At 41.8% G+C, this 16,307-nt stretch overlaps 3 protein-coding genes across 3 annotated transcripts; 2 read left to right on the top strand and 1 right to left on the bottom strand.

Moving 5' to 3' along the window:
* Positions 1-1,199: 1,199 nt before the first annotated feature.
* phyhd1 (phytanoyl-CoA dioxygenase domain containing 1) lies at positions 1,200-3,421 on the top strand. The gene is made up of 12 exons (XM_079582719.1): positions 1,200-1,267; positions 1,374-1,426; positions 1,606-1,764; positions 1,981-2,056; positions 2,131-2,178; positions 2,251-2,306; positions 2,384-2,446; positions 2,520-2,541; positions 2,623-2,751; positions 2,825-2,941; positions 3,071-3,197; positions 3,265-3,421. Exons 2-12 carry the CDS (start codon positions 1,394-1,396, stop codon positions 3,311-3,313), a joined length of 879 nt encoding a protein of 292 aa, XP_079438845.1. The 5' UTR covers positions 1,200-1,267; positions 1,374-1,393; the 3' UTR covers positions 3,314-3,421.
* Positions 3,422-4,013: 592 nt separating this feature from the next.
* Positions 4,014-6,495, bottom strand: dolk (dolichol kinase). Its single transcript, XM_079582718.1, has 2 exons — positions 6,357-6,495; positions 4,014-5,956 (listed from the first exon to the last, which is right to left on the bottom strand). The coding sequence occupies exon 2, from the start codon at positions 5,822-5,824 to the stop codon at positions 4,253-4,255; it is 1,572 nt and encodes a 523-aa protein (XP_079438844.1). The 5' UTR covers positions 5,825-5,956; positions 6,357-6,495; the 3' UTR covers positions 4,014-4,252.
* A 387-nt stretch (positions 6,496-6,882) lies between these two features.
* On the top strand, positions 6,883-16,211 carry nup188 (nucleoporin 188). The gene is made up of 43 exons (XM_079582728.1): positions 6,883-6,922; positions 7,441-7,495; positions 7,565-7,638; positions 7,718-7,802; positions 7,875-7,955; positions 8,096-8,140; positions 8,217-8,309; positions 8,397-8,516; positions 8,606-8,817; positions 8,903-9,017; positions 9,098-9,298; positions 9,418-9,498; positions 9,585-9,677; positions 9,813-9,932; positions 10,061-10,187; positions 10,265-10,423; positions 10,495-10,621; positions 10,697-10,784; positions 10,880-10,956; positions 11,029-11,143; positions 11,220-11,340; positions 11,411-11,477; positions 11,593-11,718; positions 11,789-12,029; positions 12,091-12,297; positions 12,364-12,533; positions 12,607-12,676; positions 12,750-12,817; positions 12,898-13,093; positions 13,166-13,243; positions 13,318-13,403; positions 13,474-13,619; positions 13,692-13,870; positions 13,952-14,152; positions 14,247-14,333; positions 14,403-14,555; positions 14,624-14,761; positions 14,836-14,910; positions 14,981-15,196; positions 15,285-15,416; positions 15,479-15,552; positions 15,616-15,745; positions 15,808-16,211. The coding sequence occupies exons 1-43, from the start codon at positions 6,897-6,899 to the stop codon at positions 15,979-15,981; spliced, it is 5,229 nt and encodes a 1,742-aa protein (XP_079438854.1). The 5' UTR covers positions 6,883-6,896; the 3' UTR covers positions 15,982-16,211.
* The last annotated feature ends 96 nt before the right edge of the window (positions 16,212-16,307 follow it).

The following is a 16,307-nucleotide window of genomic DNA, read 5'->3' as shown; positions in this document are numbered from 1 at the left end:
AATATTTATTAAATGATTGTTTTTAACAAATATCCTTTATATTTGACTTAAGTGCTTTAAGAATGGTACTGCCTGAAGACTCACCGTTTTCTGAGTGTGAAAATGTAGACAAACTGCATGCTTTGTGTGCTTGTTTTTTCTTGCGTAATTAAATATGACAAGCATAAGTCGACTTGTTAATAAAGCCTTTATAGGCTATTAACAATCACACTAACAGCAGTGCGGGGAGTGTGTTGTGTTCTAAACACATTTTTGCATTTTTTGTTGTTGAATAAACAATGAGTGCACTATTAGTTAACCATTAACTATGATTTGAACCATAAACCATGCATTTGAGAGAAGAAACGTAACACAACTTTCTTAAACCTACATTTGATTAATATTCTTAATCAATGATGGTGTGGTGGCGCATTTGTTGGCTGACTAAATGCATGTTTTATGAAACCCTTATCGCTCTGGTCGGATATCACAGGCCATTTATTGAGCATAGGGTGGATATAAAAGAAACTTCACTAAAAAGAAAGAAAACATGCACATCTTCACTCCCAGAGCTCCCCAATGGCTCCACCAGTGGGACAATTGATATAATGATTTAGTTTTATCACTGTGATTGCTGAGATGAGATAGGCACTGGAGTGGGCGCGGCCTGTGTCTGGTACTGAGCTGCTGTCCAAAAAATCAGAAGTGGCTTGTACTTTTGAAGTAACTGTACTTTTTTTTCTTTTCTTTTTTATCACAGAGTGCTTTTTACTTCTACTTAAGTTAATTTATTTTGAAGTATGAGTACTCTGGAGTATAACATTTGGTTATACAAGATTGTAACTTTTTGTCATCTAAACATTTTCTGAAAGCATGTTTATAATTTGTGCTTATTTCTGACAATCTGGTCTGCATAAATTGGTCAGACTACACAGTGATAGGAAACACTGCTGTTCACTGGCCCCGAGTAATGTTGCAGATTGACATTTCTGGTTTGTCTGGTCAGACCAGCTGTGTTATAGATGGAAATGACTTCTAACATTGTTCCACAGTGTACACTGGCTCATAATTATTTTGCTAATAATTAACTACTTTGTACACTTAAAAGAAGTAAATAAAAACTTTTTACATTAACAACCCTGGCTTACAACCGCAGTTGTGTTACACTTATTTGTTTGTGATAGAAGAGAAGACATCTAGTGGTGAAGATGCGCCATTGCGTATGTGGAAAAGTCCAAAATCCGATTAGTTCAGAGCGTCCACAGTCAACTGCTTTTGTTTACATTAGGTTAGTGTAATCACATGATCGGAAACTACTTTCTCTGACCCAGCCGAAGGTCCAGCCTCTTCCCAAGTCTCTCCTGTCGCCTGATATATTCGTCTTTTTTGCGCAGCTGAGGAAGTCCTCGCAAAGATGGATTTTTTAACCGATCGAGATGTGCAAAGGGTTAGTAGCAATCGGAATCAAACCTGTCCAGGTTTCCGACAGTAAACAGTGGATATGGCACAAACGTACTTACTGGTCTTTCTCAAATGCATCATTAAGTGCGCTTCATTGCGAACGCGATGATATTTTCTTAGATGACATAATAGTGGCTGTTTGACAGAACACGTCCTTTGTTACAGTACATGGAGGATGGCTATGTGGTCTTGGACGGGTTGCTCACTCCTCAAGAGTGTGATGAGCTCAGGCAGAGGATGGCCGAGATTGTGGACCAGATGGACGTCCCAGACCACTGCCGCACCACGTTCTCCACTTACCACGACGAGCAACTTAAAACACAGGTATCTTCTCACCTGCGTTTGAACTCTTTAAAGTGTAACTATTGGTCTGATATAATTCTCTGTGCATGTTTCTTTTGCATGCTGCATTGTTTCAGATGCAGGTATGCTTTCATGTAGAATTGTCCTTTGACCTTTGTCACTGTCAGGCTGAGGGGCCTGTTCTTGACCCTTCTCACCCAGTACAAATCACACATTGTCCACTCTTTTCACACACAGGGAAATGCTGATTATTTCATAACCAGTGGAGATCAGATTCGATTTTTCTTTGAAAAGGGAGTATTTGATGACAAAGGTGGGGATTTTGAAGCAATTCACATTTACATCGTTAATTATTAACATAAAATAAACTATGGTCCTCTCTTGCAGGAGATTTTATTGTTCCAAAACAGAAGTCAGTCAATAAAGTGGGACATGGTGAGGAGTCACAACATTGGTTTCAGTTCGAGCTTTATGTATAGACGGTAATTTATTTCAAATATTTTTAAGCCCTCCATGCCTATGAGCCTTTGTTTAAAACAGTTACACATTCACTAAAAATGCAGGTAAGTTAGTGTTATCGATGTAACATTAATTTAAAAACAAAAACCTGAAAACACTTTTCATGAATGTTTGTGACTAGAGTATAGCAAAAAAAATGGGACTGGCAAGACCTGCTATTCTACAGAGCATGTATATCTTTAAGGTAAGTCAATCATTCATGCAACAATTCACAGTTTGTTGAGTGAACTTGATCGTTTGTTGTCGCTAATATGTAGCAACCAGGGATTGGAGGAGAAGGTAGGAAAACCTTAACCTTCAGTTTTTATTGAATCTATATAACATTGTGCATCACTCTCTACCTTCTTTTTTTGTTTTAAGTAACACCTCATCAAGATGCCACATTTTTATACACTGAGCCACTGGGCAGGGTCATGGGTGTGTGGATAGCTTTGGAGGAGGCTACAATCAATAATGGCTGCCTCTGGTTTATCCCAGGATCACAGAAAAGTAAACACATCAGTAAAAGCACAAAGTCATGATCTCTTTTGAAAGCTTAAAGGTAAACTTATATTCCATGCAGATGGGATAACCCGGCGAATGGTGCGAACACCAAAGGGCACCTTTCCCCTGACAAACTTCATTGGTCGTGAACAGACGTATGATGAGGATAAATTTGTCCCTGCTCCAGTGAAAAAAGGTAAGCATGTGATCCGATGAACTCAAACGATTACTTTGTACATTACTGTTTGCTTTAACACTTTAGAGGTGACGTAAAACACAAACAGGCTATGGCTTCTTCTTAGAGTTCTGTGTAAAACTGTTCCAGGTGGTGTAGTTCTTATCCATGGGGAAGTGGTGCACAGAAGTGATGAAAACAGGTCTGAAAGCTCCCGTCACGTCTATACCTTTCATATGATGGAGGAACAAGACACAGAGTGGAGCCCAGATAATTGGTAAGGTTTATGTCATTTACAAAGAGTAATAAGGAATATATAGCAACATTTGTGTTCTTTTTTTTAGGTTACAACCCACTGAGGAACTCCCTTTCCCGCCACTTTACACACAATGAAATCTAAATCTGAAATCATGGGAGAAATCATCTTATAAAAAAAGTCTTGTAAAAGTTTTGTCAAATCAGCTTTTTTATTTCAATTTCCATTGTTTTCAGTCAGTGCTTTTCATCAGCTCAAACACATCGGGGCCAGTAGATAACTTATGGTTTCCTTTATACAGCAGATGTTTCAAGTTTGCACATGGTAAGACTTAATAAATTAACATAGCATGTATTGTGTTCCTGCTTAAGGAGAACACTGAAAACAGCAGCAGAATAATTTTAAGTAAATTAGGGCGACTGTCACTGCTCTCTAATGCATTATTGTAATGAGGGTTTCACTAAAAGGATGAACAAAAGGACTTAGCAATAAAGTGGGTTCATGCAAGTCACAGTAATGTTTTTGTAAACAAAATAAAAATCAGACAAGCGTTGAAATTATGAGGAAAAACACAAAACTTTTGAGTATTTACAAAATTCAAAAACTTAAAGGCTTTGAGAAAGTTGGTTTAAAGGGTAATGAAAGCATTTACATTTCAAACAAAGTACAGATTTTATCATGCATACCATAACAAAATACGAAGAGGCCCTTCATAAAATTAGTGCATGGGCTTCTAGAAATTATGCAAATTTGTATTTACTCATACTATTATTTAGAATGGTAAAAAATATTAAGGCAAACTGTTTTTATGTAATATTCACACTATGATAAGAGGCAAACAATTTACATTTGAGGTTTGTTCTTCAAGGGCAATACAAAAGATAATTCCTTATTAACAAGGTAAAGTTAGGACACTGTTAATTGCTTTATGTTGATCACCTTGTGCCATTTGCCAATATTGTAGCATTCATTGGTTTATGTGTTAGCATTTATATTTTCCTTCTTGCATACGTTAAGTCAATTGTTCGGATTTGTATATCTACTGTAAATTCATAAACTTGGTGATGACTTATCTGTTAAAGCAACAATAGGATGAAGAGGTAGAGTGGCAGGAGGAGGTTGTCTATTTGTGACGTGTATGCTTCTAGCATTGCCACGAGAGTGATTGAACCAACAATCCATGAGTAGGTAGAGTTCAGATTAATATTTCCATCAAAGATGAGGAACAGTGCCACCGCAATGATTTGTGCAAACACCGATGTTGCCGTTCCCTCCATGGTTTTCTTTGTGCCTGGCCATCGGATCTCACCCATAGTACTGCCAAACACTGAGGCCACAGTGTCTCCGACCCCAACAGCCAGCACACCAGCATAAGGTACCAAGCCTCCTGCCCCAGGAAGTATACCTTTAGGAGCACAGGGCCCTGGGAACAGCCACACGGGCAATGACATTCCCATGAGCAGATACAGGTGTGTGAGGATGAGAGGTCCAGAGTCTCTCTCATCCAAAAATAATGTAAGCAACTGTCGTAGAAGCTGACCTAATGGTCGTATACGGAAATAACGCACATATTCCAGGAACAAAAACACCGCAAGGCAACCCACAGACGCTACATGGAGCAACTGTCGATCATAGATCAGCCCAGGAACATATGTGGCCACTACAATCAGATGAAAGTATTTTCTGACGACCGTTGATGCTTGATGCTTTTTGGAACCTGACTGACGCTGATAGTTTTGATGTAGTACAACACAGGTGGCCACTGCAGCCAGCAGAATCCAATACCCCAGAAGACAAAGCCTCTTGTCATTTAGTGTAAGAAAGTCCAACAGCCACATGATGGGGTGACGTCCGATGAACAACGCCAGCCATGGCAGGAGGATTCCGAGGCCCAGGACTGCAGTCATTATGTGAAAAAATAGTGACGAAACCCATGTTTCTGACTCCATGAAGCAGAAGAGCAAAGCAAATATCATCCCCAGCAACAACGAGCCCAAGACTACAACTGGGAGCAAATAGTTGACAGGATCACCTTTTATCTCTGTCAGATTCAGGGAGCGTTTAATGAGCTGATTTACAATGAAGCTGATTCCTCCGACGATGAGAAGGGCTTCTCCGGGTGTGAAGCAGCGAGGCATTAAGTAAAGCACAATTAAGCTGAGATAAACAAATATCAGTAGCACTTCTAAAACTTCAATGACCTCAGAGACCGTGAGTGTCTGTTTTGTTGTGTAAAGTATGGCACTGGCAGCCATTCCTGCCATAATGCAGGTGTTTGTGGGCAGAGGTCTTGTGATGCCAAGAGCAATCAGAGAGAGAAACAGAGCCAGCATCATGCCCGTTATTGTGATGACCATGGAGAAACGTTCAAAGTACACATTCCCTGAAGCAGAACATTTTTCTCTTAACGCTAGTCCTAGTAAGGGCATTACCATGGAGGCAGGGACTATGCCACTGTTTGCTGAAGGACGAAACTGGAACACAGCTCCTCCTGATTTTAGCAGACGGTCCCATTTATGTTGCACATAGAAGGCTTGGATGATGAGGGCTATACTGCACCAGGAGTGCTGGTTCCAAACCACCGTGTGGACACACAGCACCACAGCGAGCACCACAGACGACTCCACTATGGCTGGGTTGATCTCCATAGCTGCGAGGCCAAAATGTCAGCAGAACAGAGGATGGATCTGCCCAGATGGTGCGCTGCGATGAAGCTGTGTCACTTCCTCTGTGTAGTGGTCATCATCTGGTGCACACTCTTGTTTGTTTATTTGGAGCGCCTGAAAAAGTAAAAAAAAAAAAAAAAAAAGATAAATTGTTCAGACAAATCAGTAACATCTGGTGGTTGTATGTTATTGCATTTTTCTTTTAAGGAGGGACCACATAGCACAACCTTTTGTTACTGTGGGGGATTGGATTACATTTTCAAAGACAAATTCAGCACAAGAGGGCACATGTCTAAAAGGTTTGGACACGGTGTAAGCAGGCCTACATTTTGGTTCATCGGGGGCAATGTTGCTCCAACGTGGTACAAAAAAGCTTTTAACAGTGAAGATGCTGCTAACCCCACTGGGACACCGTGAAGCTAACAACACAGCTGACAATCGAGCGAGCACATTTCCACTGACAGAAGAAAATAACTGAGGCAGTAGCACAGATAAATGAACAACGCATACATACCGCTTACAAGTTGTTCTATTTCAGACGCAAGATTGTCAAATGATGCCCCTCAGCGCTCCGTGTACACAGGTTACAATTTATTACCGACTGTCGCTCTTCTCACACCCAGGAGGTGGCCATGTTTGACAGTGATCACGTGGTAGTGCCTTTAACGCTTGGAGCATTTCTCGTCATATTTCATTCATTAATAGGGATCTACTTAAAAAGAGTAAATAAGAAACCCTTTGGGGGGCGTTGCAGTGTCATTGTTTTTCATTTTATGAGAAAAAAAATATTAAGACACCATCATGAAACACAAGGTTTGGTAATGTGAAAGCGTTGGTGTGATATAGTTGTAATAGCCCCCCTCCACCCCCCCCTCTAATAAGCTTATAATAAGAAGGTATTTTATTGTGATCGATGAGGGTCTATGATTGTCACCTGTAATCTTAAAACGTCCACACGGTGGCAGTGATGCAATAAACTCACGCGTCAGGGAGCAGAGAAGAAGAAAATACAGTGACGACATTTCGAAACAGCCAATCAGAGGCCAGGGGGAAAATGGCGGACTCAGGAATGAGCGTCAGGTTGGCAACGAGCTACAAACTACGTCCAGTTATTTCACTGAAAAGTCTCCAATTAGTTTGCCTTTCTGTGCTGTTGATTACGTCGTTTTTAAAAGTTTGCCCCATGCAACGAACCATATAAGATTGATGTTGCAGTCTTGAAAGCTAATTTAGCTTTAGCCCTTGCGAGAGACTGGTTTTCAGTTAGCGGCGTGCCTCATGAAAACAACTGGCACGTTCCCACTGACCAGCAATGCTTTGTAAACTGTATCTTTGTCTGGGCTCAAGTCAATATAGCGTTACAGTGTTTACCAGAGATATCCGATGAGACATAAACTCACTCTGTATAATTAACAGCAATTATTCATATTTTCATGTGTGTTTGGTTTATGAATACTGATTTTGTTTTCTGTTGCAGTTGTATGCTAATTGTAATTTTAAAAGCATAATAATGAAGAACTTTTCTGCAGCCTATTAACAGAAATTGACCTTGTCCATCTCGCATGAGAGTCTCATTGTTTTGCTTGGTGTGTCTTCAGGAGCTGTAGAGAGTTATGGACCATACTGCTGGGAAGATCAGCATTACGAGAGCCGGTGTGTATTTGTGCATAAGACCTTTTGTGTCCTGTGTTTTCTTTTATTAAGCTATTTTTGTTTATCAAGGCTCAAATAGAAGAAGAGCTGGATAAACATTGGGACAGACTACACCAAGGTCTTAGTTACTACAAACCACCAAGGTAAAGTCACACCCGATTGAATAAAAGCCATGCATCTATCACACAGGTGAACTAAAAACATTTCTGTCCCACACCTTAGCCCCGCATCTGCTCAGAAGTTAAAGGAAAACAAAGATGTCGCTCAAGCCTTGAAAGATTTTGGCCTTCGCGTCAGCAAGCTATTGGTGAGTGGAACATTCGTCCTCAATTGTTTCTAAGTTCCCGCTAGGATACATATTATATATCATTTCTTACAGGGTCTTGACGAGCAACAAAGTGTCCAGCTTTTACAGTGCTACCTGCAAGAGGATTATCGGGGGACACGGGATTCACTAAAGGTGTTTGTTGTAGACTGAATGTAAATATGTTCTTATATAAAACATGGTGGTTGTATTGACAAACTCATTTCCAACCTTGTTATTTCACACGTGTTTTACCTTTGTTGTCTAAAATGAGTGTGATGAATGTCTTCTTACAGGTTATACTAAAAGATGAGAGGCAAAGTCAGGCTCTGTTGCTAAAGGTAATATCTACAGTTGTGCGTACCTGTGTGCTGGGTTTGATTCTGGGTTTGATCATGTGCTTGCCTTTTTCTACAGATAACAGACTATTACTATGAGGAGCGCATGTGTCTGCTGAGATGCATCCTTCTCTTATTGACATACTTCCAGGATGAGCGACATCCCTACAGGGTTAGAAGCACAGAAATTAGTTCCAATTCATATTGTATGTTCAAGAACGCACTATGCATTTGCTGATGACTCTGTCTGGCATCACAGGTGGAGTACTGCAACTGTGTCACGAAGCTCGAAAAAGACCTAGTGAACAATTATCAAGCCCAGTTTAAAGATCTTTTTGATGCAGAAGCACCAACATGGGAAACGCACGGACCCCTGATGGTGAGAGGGTTTTTTTTTCTTTGTTAATCAAAATTCAATAAATTATAGTTGTTTTGTGTTTATTTATTTATTGACAATTTGTTCTCCAGACCGAACGTCAAGTATCACGGTGGTTCTTCCAGTGCTTGAGAGAACAGTCGTTGCTTCTGGAGACATTGTTTCTTTACCATGCCTATTTCGAGATGAGTCCATCAGATCTGCTGAGCTTCACCAGAATGTTCAAGGAACAAGGTTTTGGTCTGCGCCAGACAAACCGGCATCTGGTCGATAAAAGTATGGATGCACTGGTGGATCGCATTGGGTAAGGACGCTTTTGCTAAACATTATGACATTTATAGTTTGATAAATGATTCAGTTGGATTTATTTGTATTGGTTTGTGTTATAGCTACCTCGGTTCTCTTATCCTGGTTGAAGGAATGGACATAGACTTTCTTCACAAGTGTGCTCTGGAGGATCGTACGGAGCAACATCAGTTTTCAAGTGCCACTGATGTAGTTAAGGTCATACATTTTTCATGGGACTATTTAGATCATAAACGCTAAAGGAAAGGTTTGAATTTTGTTTTGTTTTCTTCTTTAAGGCAATGGACCAGATACTTCTTACATTTGGAGATATTCATCATCACGGCCCTGTCCTGCTGGCCTGGGTCCTGTTAAGACACACCCTGAGGCCTGAAGAGACCAGTCCCGTGGTCAGAAAAATTGGCAATACTGCTCTGCAGCTTGGAGTTTTTGAATACCTTTCCACCATGCTCAAAAGTCTTGGGGCTTCAGGAAGCAATGTATGAAAATATTCACTGTTTTTAAACGATTTTAAATTTTGGTCAAGTCAAGTCAAGTCAATAAATGACAAGAACACTTTCAGACACTCAGCAATAACTTGTATATTTTTCTTTTTCAGTGTACAGCAAGCACTGTTAAAATGTGCATCTATGGCCTCTTATCCTTTGTGGTTACTTCCTTTGAAGAAGATAGCCTGCAGGTACAGCAGATACCAGGCTCGTTTTATTATTATTATGGCGTTTATTATCTTACATTTTGACATAAAACTGAACTCCTGTTTAACAGTCGGAGAGAGGGACGACACAAGGTTTTCATCTGATCGACGCTGCCTGTGAGGTCCTTTCTGCACCCAGTCTGGCAGAAATCTTTTGGGAAATGGTAAGTTCAAACCTGATCTGATTATAGCAGTCTTAATTATGAATTAACAATAGGTTATAATTGTGAGTTTGAAGGAAATCCATTTTGCTGCTATGTTTTTTTCTCAATTTAAAACACTTCTTTTTTCATTTTCAGAAGCCCAACATGGGGTTAGGGATGATTTTGGACAGCGCAGTTGGGATGTTCCCTCAGAAAATCGCACCTTTGTTACAAATGTTGACGGCGCTTCTTACAAACAAGTCGACTGTGAAAAGGGTACACTAGATTTTCTTTTGTTTGATCAGCTCACCTTCATTCTCTGCACCCATAGTTGTCTAGTTATTGTTGTTAAAAATGTATATTTTCTGCATTGTGTTATCATTTGTATTGCCTTTGCTTTACAGGTTTACAACTTTTTAGACAAGATGTCGTTCTACACAGAAATTCACAAGCAAAAACCCAATGACATCATCTCCAAGGATGATGAAACATTGTGGACAAGAATGACACCAAAACTCCTCTATCCTCTTGGTTTGTATTTAAAGTGTTTCTCTATCTTACAGTTGTGTGGTTGAATATTTTCCTCATAATTGTGTTTTTTCTGCCAGGCTCTGGGCAGACAAATCTGTGGCTGCCACAAGGCGTTCTGGGCCAAGTGATGATGGGGCCAGAGCAGGACTTTGTCGTACGCTGGGATTATTCCTACAGCGCCTGGACTCTGTTCACATGTGAGGTGGAGATGCTGCTCCATGTTGTTTCCACTGCAGGTAGGCATCTGGGTTTTGTTTTTGTAATTGAGCCACTTCTTCATTTTTGTTTATTTGTCTTTCTTTGATAGATGTTCTTGCTCACTGTACTCGTGTGAAGCCGATCCTGGATCTGGTCTATAAGATCATTAGCACTGACTGGTCTGTGTCCGACTGTCTCCTCCCACTTACTTCACGCATCTACATGCTTTTACAGAGGTTAGTAATACTTACTTTGAATAAAGAAAGCCACCATGGGTTAATTAATTTCATCTTTTGGTCTGCTCTTTGTAGATTGACTTCTGTCATAAGTCCCCCAGTGGATGTAATTGCATCGTGTGTAAACTGCCTTTCTGTTTTGGCTGCCAGATTGCCTGGAAAGGTAACTCTGATACTTCAAATTGGTCTTGCTGTGCTTCCCCCCCCCCCCCCCCCCCCCCTCATAATTCAGTGTAATTTTCCCTTTTCTTTTTTGAGGTCTGGTCAAGTTTACAGCACACAGGTTTTTTACCATTTGCATCCAGTGCATTGACCTCCATGGCTCAGTGCATCAGGTATAAAGTTATTTCCAATCTCTTGTATCTGTATGTCTTGTATCTGTAAAACTAACAAAAACCTTTCTGCAGTGCTGAGGGCATGAAAGCAGGCAACTATGGCAATCTGTTGGTTCAGATTGAACAGCAAAGAGGGGAATATCCTGTGACTATTGCTTTTCTGCGGCTTATTACAACTCTGATTAAGGTCTCGCAGCGACATGTCGATGCGTTTTAAAAGCCTGCTGCCATTGGCTGTTTAATTCACCTGTACCTTCTTTTAGGGTCAGCTCGGCAGCACACAGAGCAGAGGTCTGATTCCTTGTGTGCTGCTGGTGTTGAAAGAAATGCTTCCCACTTACCACAAGTGGCGTTATAACTCTTACGGAGTGCGGGAGAGGATTGGTGGGCAGATTTTCTTTTCTTTTTCTAAGAATAGAAGTAGTTCAAAGCCATTAATACAAAGTGTTTGCAGGTTGTTTAATATTGGAACTTATCCATGCCATTCTTAATCTGAGCTCTGAAGGAGAGAATCAGGGAAGGTAAGTTTCACCTTTGGTCTTGTAATTATCTAAACATGAAATTAAAGGCATCTTTGATGAATTAAACTGAAATGTTTTACAAAATGCTCATGAATTCATCCATCTCTCTCTCCAGCACTCCCACTTTGCAGTCTTTGTGCATCTACAGTTTGGCAAACACTGAGGCTGGACAAGCCATTGTCAATATTATGGGGGTGGGGGTGGATACCATAGATGTGGTTCTAGCTGCACAGCCAAGCAGGTAAACGTCGTCTGATTGATCATGCTGATGATGATATTTTATTTTCACAAATTATTTTCACCTTTTCTAGTGGTGGGTCTGAAGGTCCAGGACAAATCCTCATCCAAACTGTGAAACTGGCTTTCTCTGTCACTAACAATGTCATCCGCCTCAAACCGCCCTCTGACGTGGTCTCGCCACTGGAGCAAGCTCTGACCCAACACGGGGGTCACGGCAACAACCTTGTGGTGGTCTTGGCAAAATATATTTACCATAAACACGACCCTGCACTACCTCGTCTTGCAATCCAGCTCCTCAAACGTCTCGCCACAGTAAGTACAGTAAAGTGTCTTTGTGTTCTCGTTCTTGTGTCTCATGCCGGTGTGTTGGCAGGTGGCTCCCATGTCCGTGTATGCCTGCCTCGGTAATGACGCAGCAGCGATCCGCGACGCGTTCCTCACACGATTGCAGAGCAAGACTGAAGACATGAGGATCAAAGTCATGATTCTAGAGTTTCTGACGGTTGCTGTGGAAACACAGCCCGGCCTGATCGAACTCTTCCTCAATTTAGAAGTCAAAGAAAGTAGTGATGGGTCAAAGGTATGGACGCTCTTCACATAACACGCAGGCAATAACTGCATATGATCAGTTGGTTTATTCTGGCAGGAGTTTCTCCTGGGAGAGTGGAGCTGTCTTCATGTGGTATTGGAGCTGATTGACTCCAAACAACAGGGTAAATACTGGTGTCCACCACTGCTCCACAGATCGGCCTTGGCCTTTCTTCTTGCTCTCTGGCAAGATCGTCGGGACAGTGCCATTTCTGTCTTAAGAACCAAGTAGGTTTTTACACGTGATCACACCATTTTTTTATGTCAACTGTTTCAAAATTTAAGGACTCCTTTTTTTTAGAGAAAGATTTTGGGAAAATCTGTCCACACCGCTGTTCGGAAGCCTTCCTCCTCCTTCAGACACAGCAGAGGTATCTTTGTTTACTTATAGAAAGACTCGCTTCTCACTTTACCTGAATCATTAGTGCATATTTTATCTTTTAGCCTTGTGTGCTTGAGACTTGTGCTTTTGTCATGAAAATTCTTGGATTGGAAGTTTACTATGTTGCGAGGTATTAACAACAAATGATTCAAATTGTAAATGTTTTTCCAAAAGGTCTGAATCTAACAATGAACATCTTATTTCTTTAAGTGGCTCCTTGGAAAAGTCTCTTAAAGATAGTCTTCAAAAGTTCTCCAACAGTCGACGCTACGAGTACTGGTCCCACTATGTCAAATCTGTGGTGTGCCACGTAGCGGAGACGGGCGAGGAGGGCATTTGCTATTTTGCTGAGACACAGATGCTGATTGCCGCCTGGAGGATGCTGCTTATTCTTGCCACCACTCATGTATGTTATATCTTACTGCCCAATTCTATATCCTTCTGCCTTCTGGAGATCTGAAACTGTTTTCCATTTCAGTCCGAGGTGATGCATTTGACCGAGGATTCAACCAAGCTGAAGTTGTTCATGGATGTTTTGGATGGAGCTAAAGCTGCTGTAAGCTTTTTTTTTACTTGTACTTTGTTTTGGCCTCCCTACAGACCTGTTTACAGCTGATATGTTTCTTTTAGCTCATGACGCCTTCATCTGTGCCTTGTCTCCGTCTCGGCTCCATGATGGCCACTTTGCTCCTCATCCTCCTCAAACAGTGGAAGAGGTTTGTATTCTCTGGGCTGAATACTTTACTCTAGTTAATACTACTAACTAGAGCAATCCTCTCACTCCAGTGTGGTTGCCGCGGCGCCAGATGTGCTCTGTCCCCTCTCATCGATCCTGGAAAGTGTCCTGCAAGCTGACCAGCAGATGATGGAGAGAACCAAAGCCAAAGTCTTCTCCGCTCTGATATCTGTGCTACAAATCCAAGGCCTTAACGGTTGAGGATCATTTTATTTGTGGTTTTAGGTTTATCTTTTGGTCATTTGTGACGGAGTTGTTCATGTTGCAGGAGGGGAGATTTCTCAGCTGCCTCAACTTTTATTGTCCGTCTGCGAAACAGTGAAAGATGAATCCCTAGCACTCATCGACAATACGCTGCTCTTAAGTCAAGGAGGCGAGACCCTGGACGATGAGGACAGTATGGAAACGGAATCGCCTCGCGGCCAACAAAAGGATCGTAGAGATGGGGTGAGCTCACACAATACAACAATCATTTCCCCGAGACATGGCGCACTATTGGTCAGAGTATGACTGCCGTTTTGCCTTCAGGTCTGTGTGCTTGCTCTGCATTTGGCAAAGGAGCTGTGCCGCAGTGATGAAGACGGGGAACAGTGGGTCTCTGTGATGAGAAAGGTGCCAGTGCTGCCCTCTGTCCTGAGTGCTCTGGAGCTCAGCCTGCGATCCAAACATAACCTGTACTTTACTGAAGCGGCTCTTCACCTGCTGTTAACATTGGCCCGCACGCCACAAGTAATCACACACATTTTTTATTTGAATATGTTAACCATGTTTCCAATTGCCCCACTGCTGTGCTTGATTTTGTAAAATTGTCTACTTTCATCAGGGAGCAGCAGCTGTTGCTGGAGCTGGCATAACCCAAACCATCTGTCTACCTCTCTTGAGTGTGTACGAAGTGTCCAGTGCATCCCAGGTACTGACTGTTGCATTGAACAAATTGTCAATTGTCTCAATCAATAACAAACCATGATTGTTTGTCTAGAGTTTTTCACGAAAGTCCCAGGACTCTGCATGCTGGCCTGGTGTCTATCGCCTCTGCATGTCCCTGATGGAAAGTCTACTCAAAACTCTTCGTTACACCTTTATCAATGAAGCCTTGGACTTTGTTGGAGTGCACCAAGAACGCATACTGCAGGTATAACTCACCTTAACTCCTAAGAAAGAAAGGCCTTATTGACAAATGGTCTTTGGTTACTTTTTCAGTGTCTGAATGCAGTTCGAACAGTGCAGAGCCTCTCTTGTTTGGACGAGGCAGATCACACTGTTGGCTTTTTGCTGCAACTTTCCAATTTCTGTAAAGAGTGGCAGTTTCACTTGCCCAAACTACTTGGAGACATACAGGCAAGTCCAAAACCAAAGAATTAAATGCCACTGCTGTGCACAGCTGTTTCAACTCGACTGTATCTGTGCCACAGACAAACCTCTGTTACCTCTGCCAGACATGCACGTACCTGCTGCACAGCAAGAAAATGCTTCATCATTACTTACAGGTCAGTCAACCTTAAAATGACCTTCATCATGTTGCACCTTTCATCACATCTTAATACTCCTTTGCGTCAGGCGAAAAATGGCGAGGCACTGCCTCCGGGTCCCCTCCCGAGGAGTAGTCGGCCGTCCCAGGCTCCCTCTAAAGACACGGCCAGTGGAGGGGAGAGAGAGACAGTGGAGCAGAAAGCCCTGCTGGCTGTTCAGTGCAGTCTCCTTAAGATCCTGAGTAAAACGTTAGCAACTCTACAGCATTTCACGCCAGACTGCTGTCAAATCCTCCTCGACCAGGTCACCAAGCGGTCTACTCTATTAAAATATGTGACACTTACCTGATTCTACAAATTAAAGTAACAGGTTTTGTTTCTTCTGGTTTTAGTGCATGGATTTGGCTGAATACAGGATACTATTTGTGCTCAGTTTCACTACGGCTGCGTTTGACCCGGATGTTGCTCCTTCCTTTGGGACGTTGCTCACCACCATTAATGTTGCCATGAGCATCCTGAGTGAGGTAAGTGTTAAATGATAATACATTCTGACGCATTATTCCCCTAATTGCTTGTACTCTTTTAGATTGATAAGAAGAAAGAGCCGGCATCTTTAAGTATTGTGTCACTTGCTTCGTCAGAGGAGATCCTTGCACTGAAGTGAGTTATTTCATGTCCTCACTGACCATCACTCAAAAAATAAATCATCTTTTTTTTCTTCAGGTCGTTGCTCATATTCACAATGGAGAACTGTTTCTACGTACTGATCTCTCAGGCTGTGCGGTGCCTCAAAGACAGTGCCATCGCTCCGAGAGACAAACAGCGGCTCAAACAGGAACTCAGCTCTGAACTGGTAATGTTTTCATGTTGTTTTTTCTGCTCCTGCAACTATATTTCCCCCCCTTTCTTTTACAGAGCACTCTTCTGTCAAGCCTGTCTCGTCACTTTCGTAGAGGTTCTCCTTCTTCCCCAGCCAGCGGTGTCCTTCCTTTGGGCCAAACCAAATCCGTCACTCCGAAAAGCAGCCACGAGGGACAGGAGCCGTTTATCCAGCTGGTTCAAGCCTTTGTCCGACTTGTACAAAGATAGACATTTACCTCAGGCGTGTGGCCATACAGTTGTTTAAAGAAAGTGAAGACGAGCTTGAGTTTATCCTGTCAAATGTATCGTAAAAACCTTTGCTGTAAATAAGCCGACCACTTTAATACTGTTCAAACCTAATATTTTCATAATTTGTTGTAACTTGGAGGTAAATGGGAAACATCTTCATGAGGCTTGGTTCCACTGGTCACTGCTTCAGAAAGAACTAGCTGAGCCTTGTTTTGTATTGTAACTTGTACACTTATAGTTTTTCAAGTCATTTGTAAAGCAGCGACCAAATATGTGCCTAAATATCTTCCAATAACACAACCTTT

The sequence above is a fragment of the Gobius niger genome (assembly GCF_951799975.1).
Source record: "Gobius niger genome assembly, chromosome: 2".
Lineage (NCBI taxonomy): Eukaryota > Metazoa > Chordata > Actinopteri > Gobiiformes > Gobiidae > Gobius > Gobius niger.
This window is presented reverse-complemented; position numbering and strand designations above follow the sequence as displayed.

Excerpts from the sequence above, each read along its gene's own strand:
- phyhd1 (XM_079582719.1), top strand. The coding sequence starts at position 1,394 with ATGGATTTTTTAACCGATCGAGATGTGCAAAGG. Across the intron at positions 2,179-2,250 it reads AGTCAATAAAGTGGGACATG|CCCTCCATGCCTATGAGCCT; the intron begins GTGAGGAGTCAC and ends AATATTTTTAAG. Across the intron at positions 2,542-2,622 it reads ACCAGGGATTGGAGGAGAAG|TAACACCTCATCAAGATGCC; the intron begins GTAGGAAAACCT and ends TTTTGTTTTAAG.
- dolk (XM_079582718.1), bottom strand. The coding sequence starts at position 5,824 with ATGGAGATCAACCCAGCCATAGTGGAGTCGTCTGTGGTGCTCGCTGTG.
- nup188 (XM_079582728.1), top strand. The coding sequence starts at position 6,897 with ATGGCGGACTCAGGAATGAGCGTCAG. Across the intron at positions 9,678-9,812 it reads CAGAAATCTTTTGGGAAATG|AAGCCCAACATGGGGTTAGG; the intron begins GTAAGTTCAAAC and ends TTTCATTTTCAG. Across the intron at positions 9,933-10,060 it reads ACAAGTCGACTGTGAAAAGG|GTTTACAACTTTTTAGACAA; the intron begins GTACACTAGATT and ends TTTGCTTTACAG.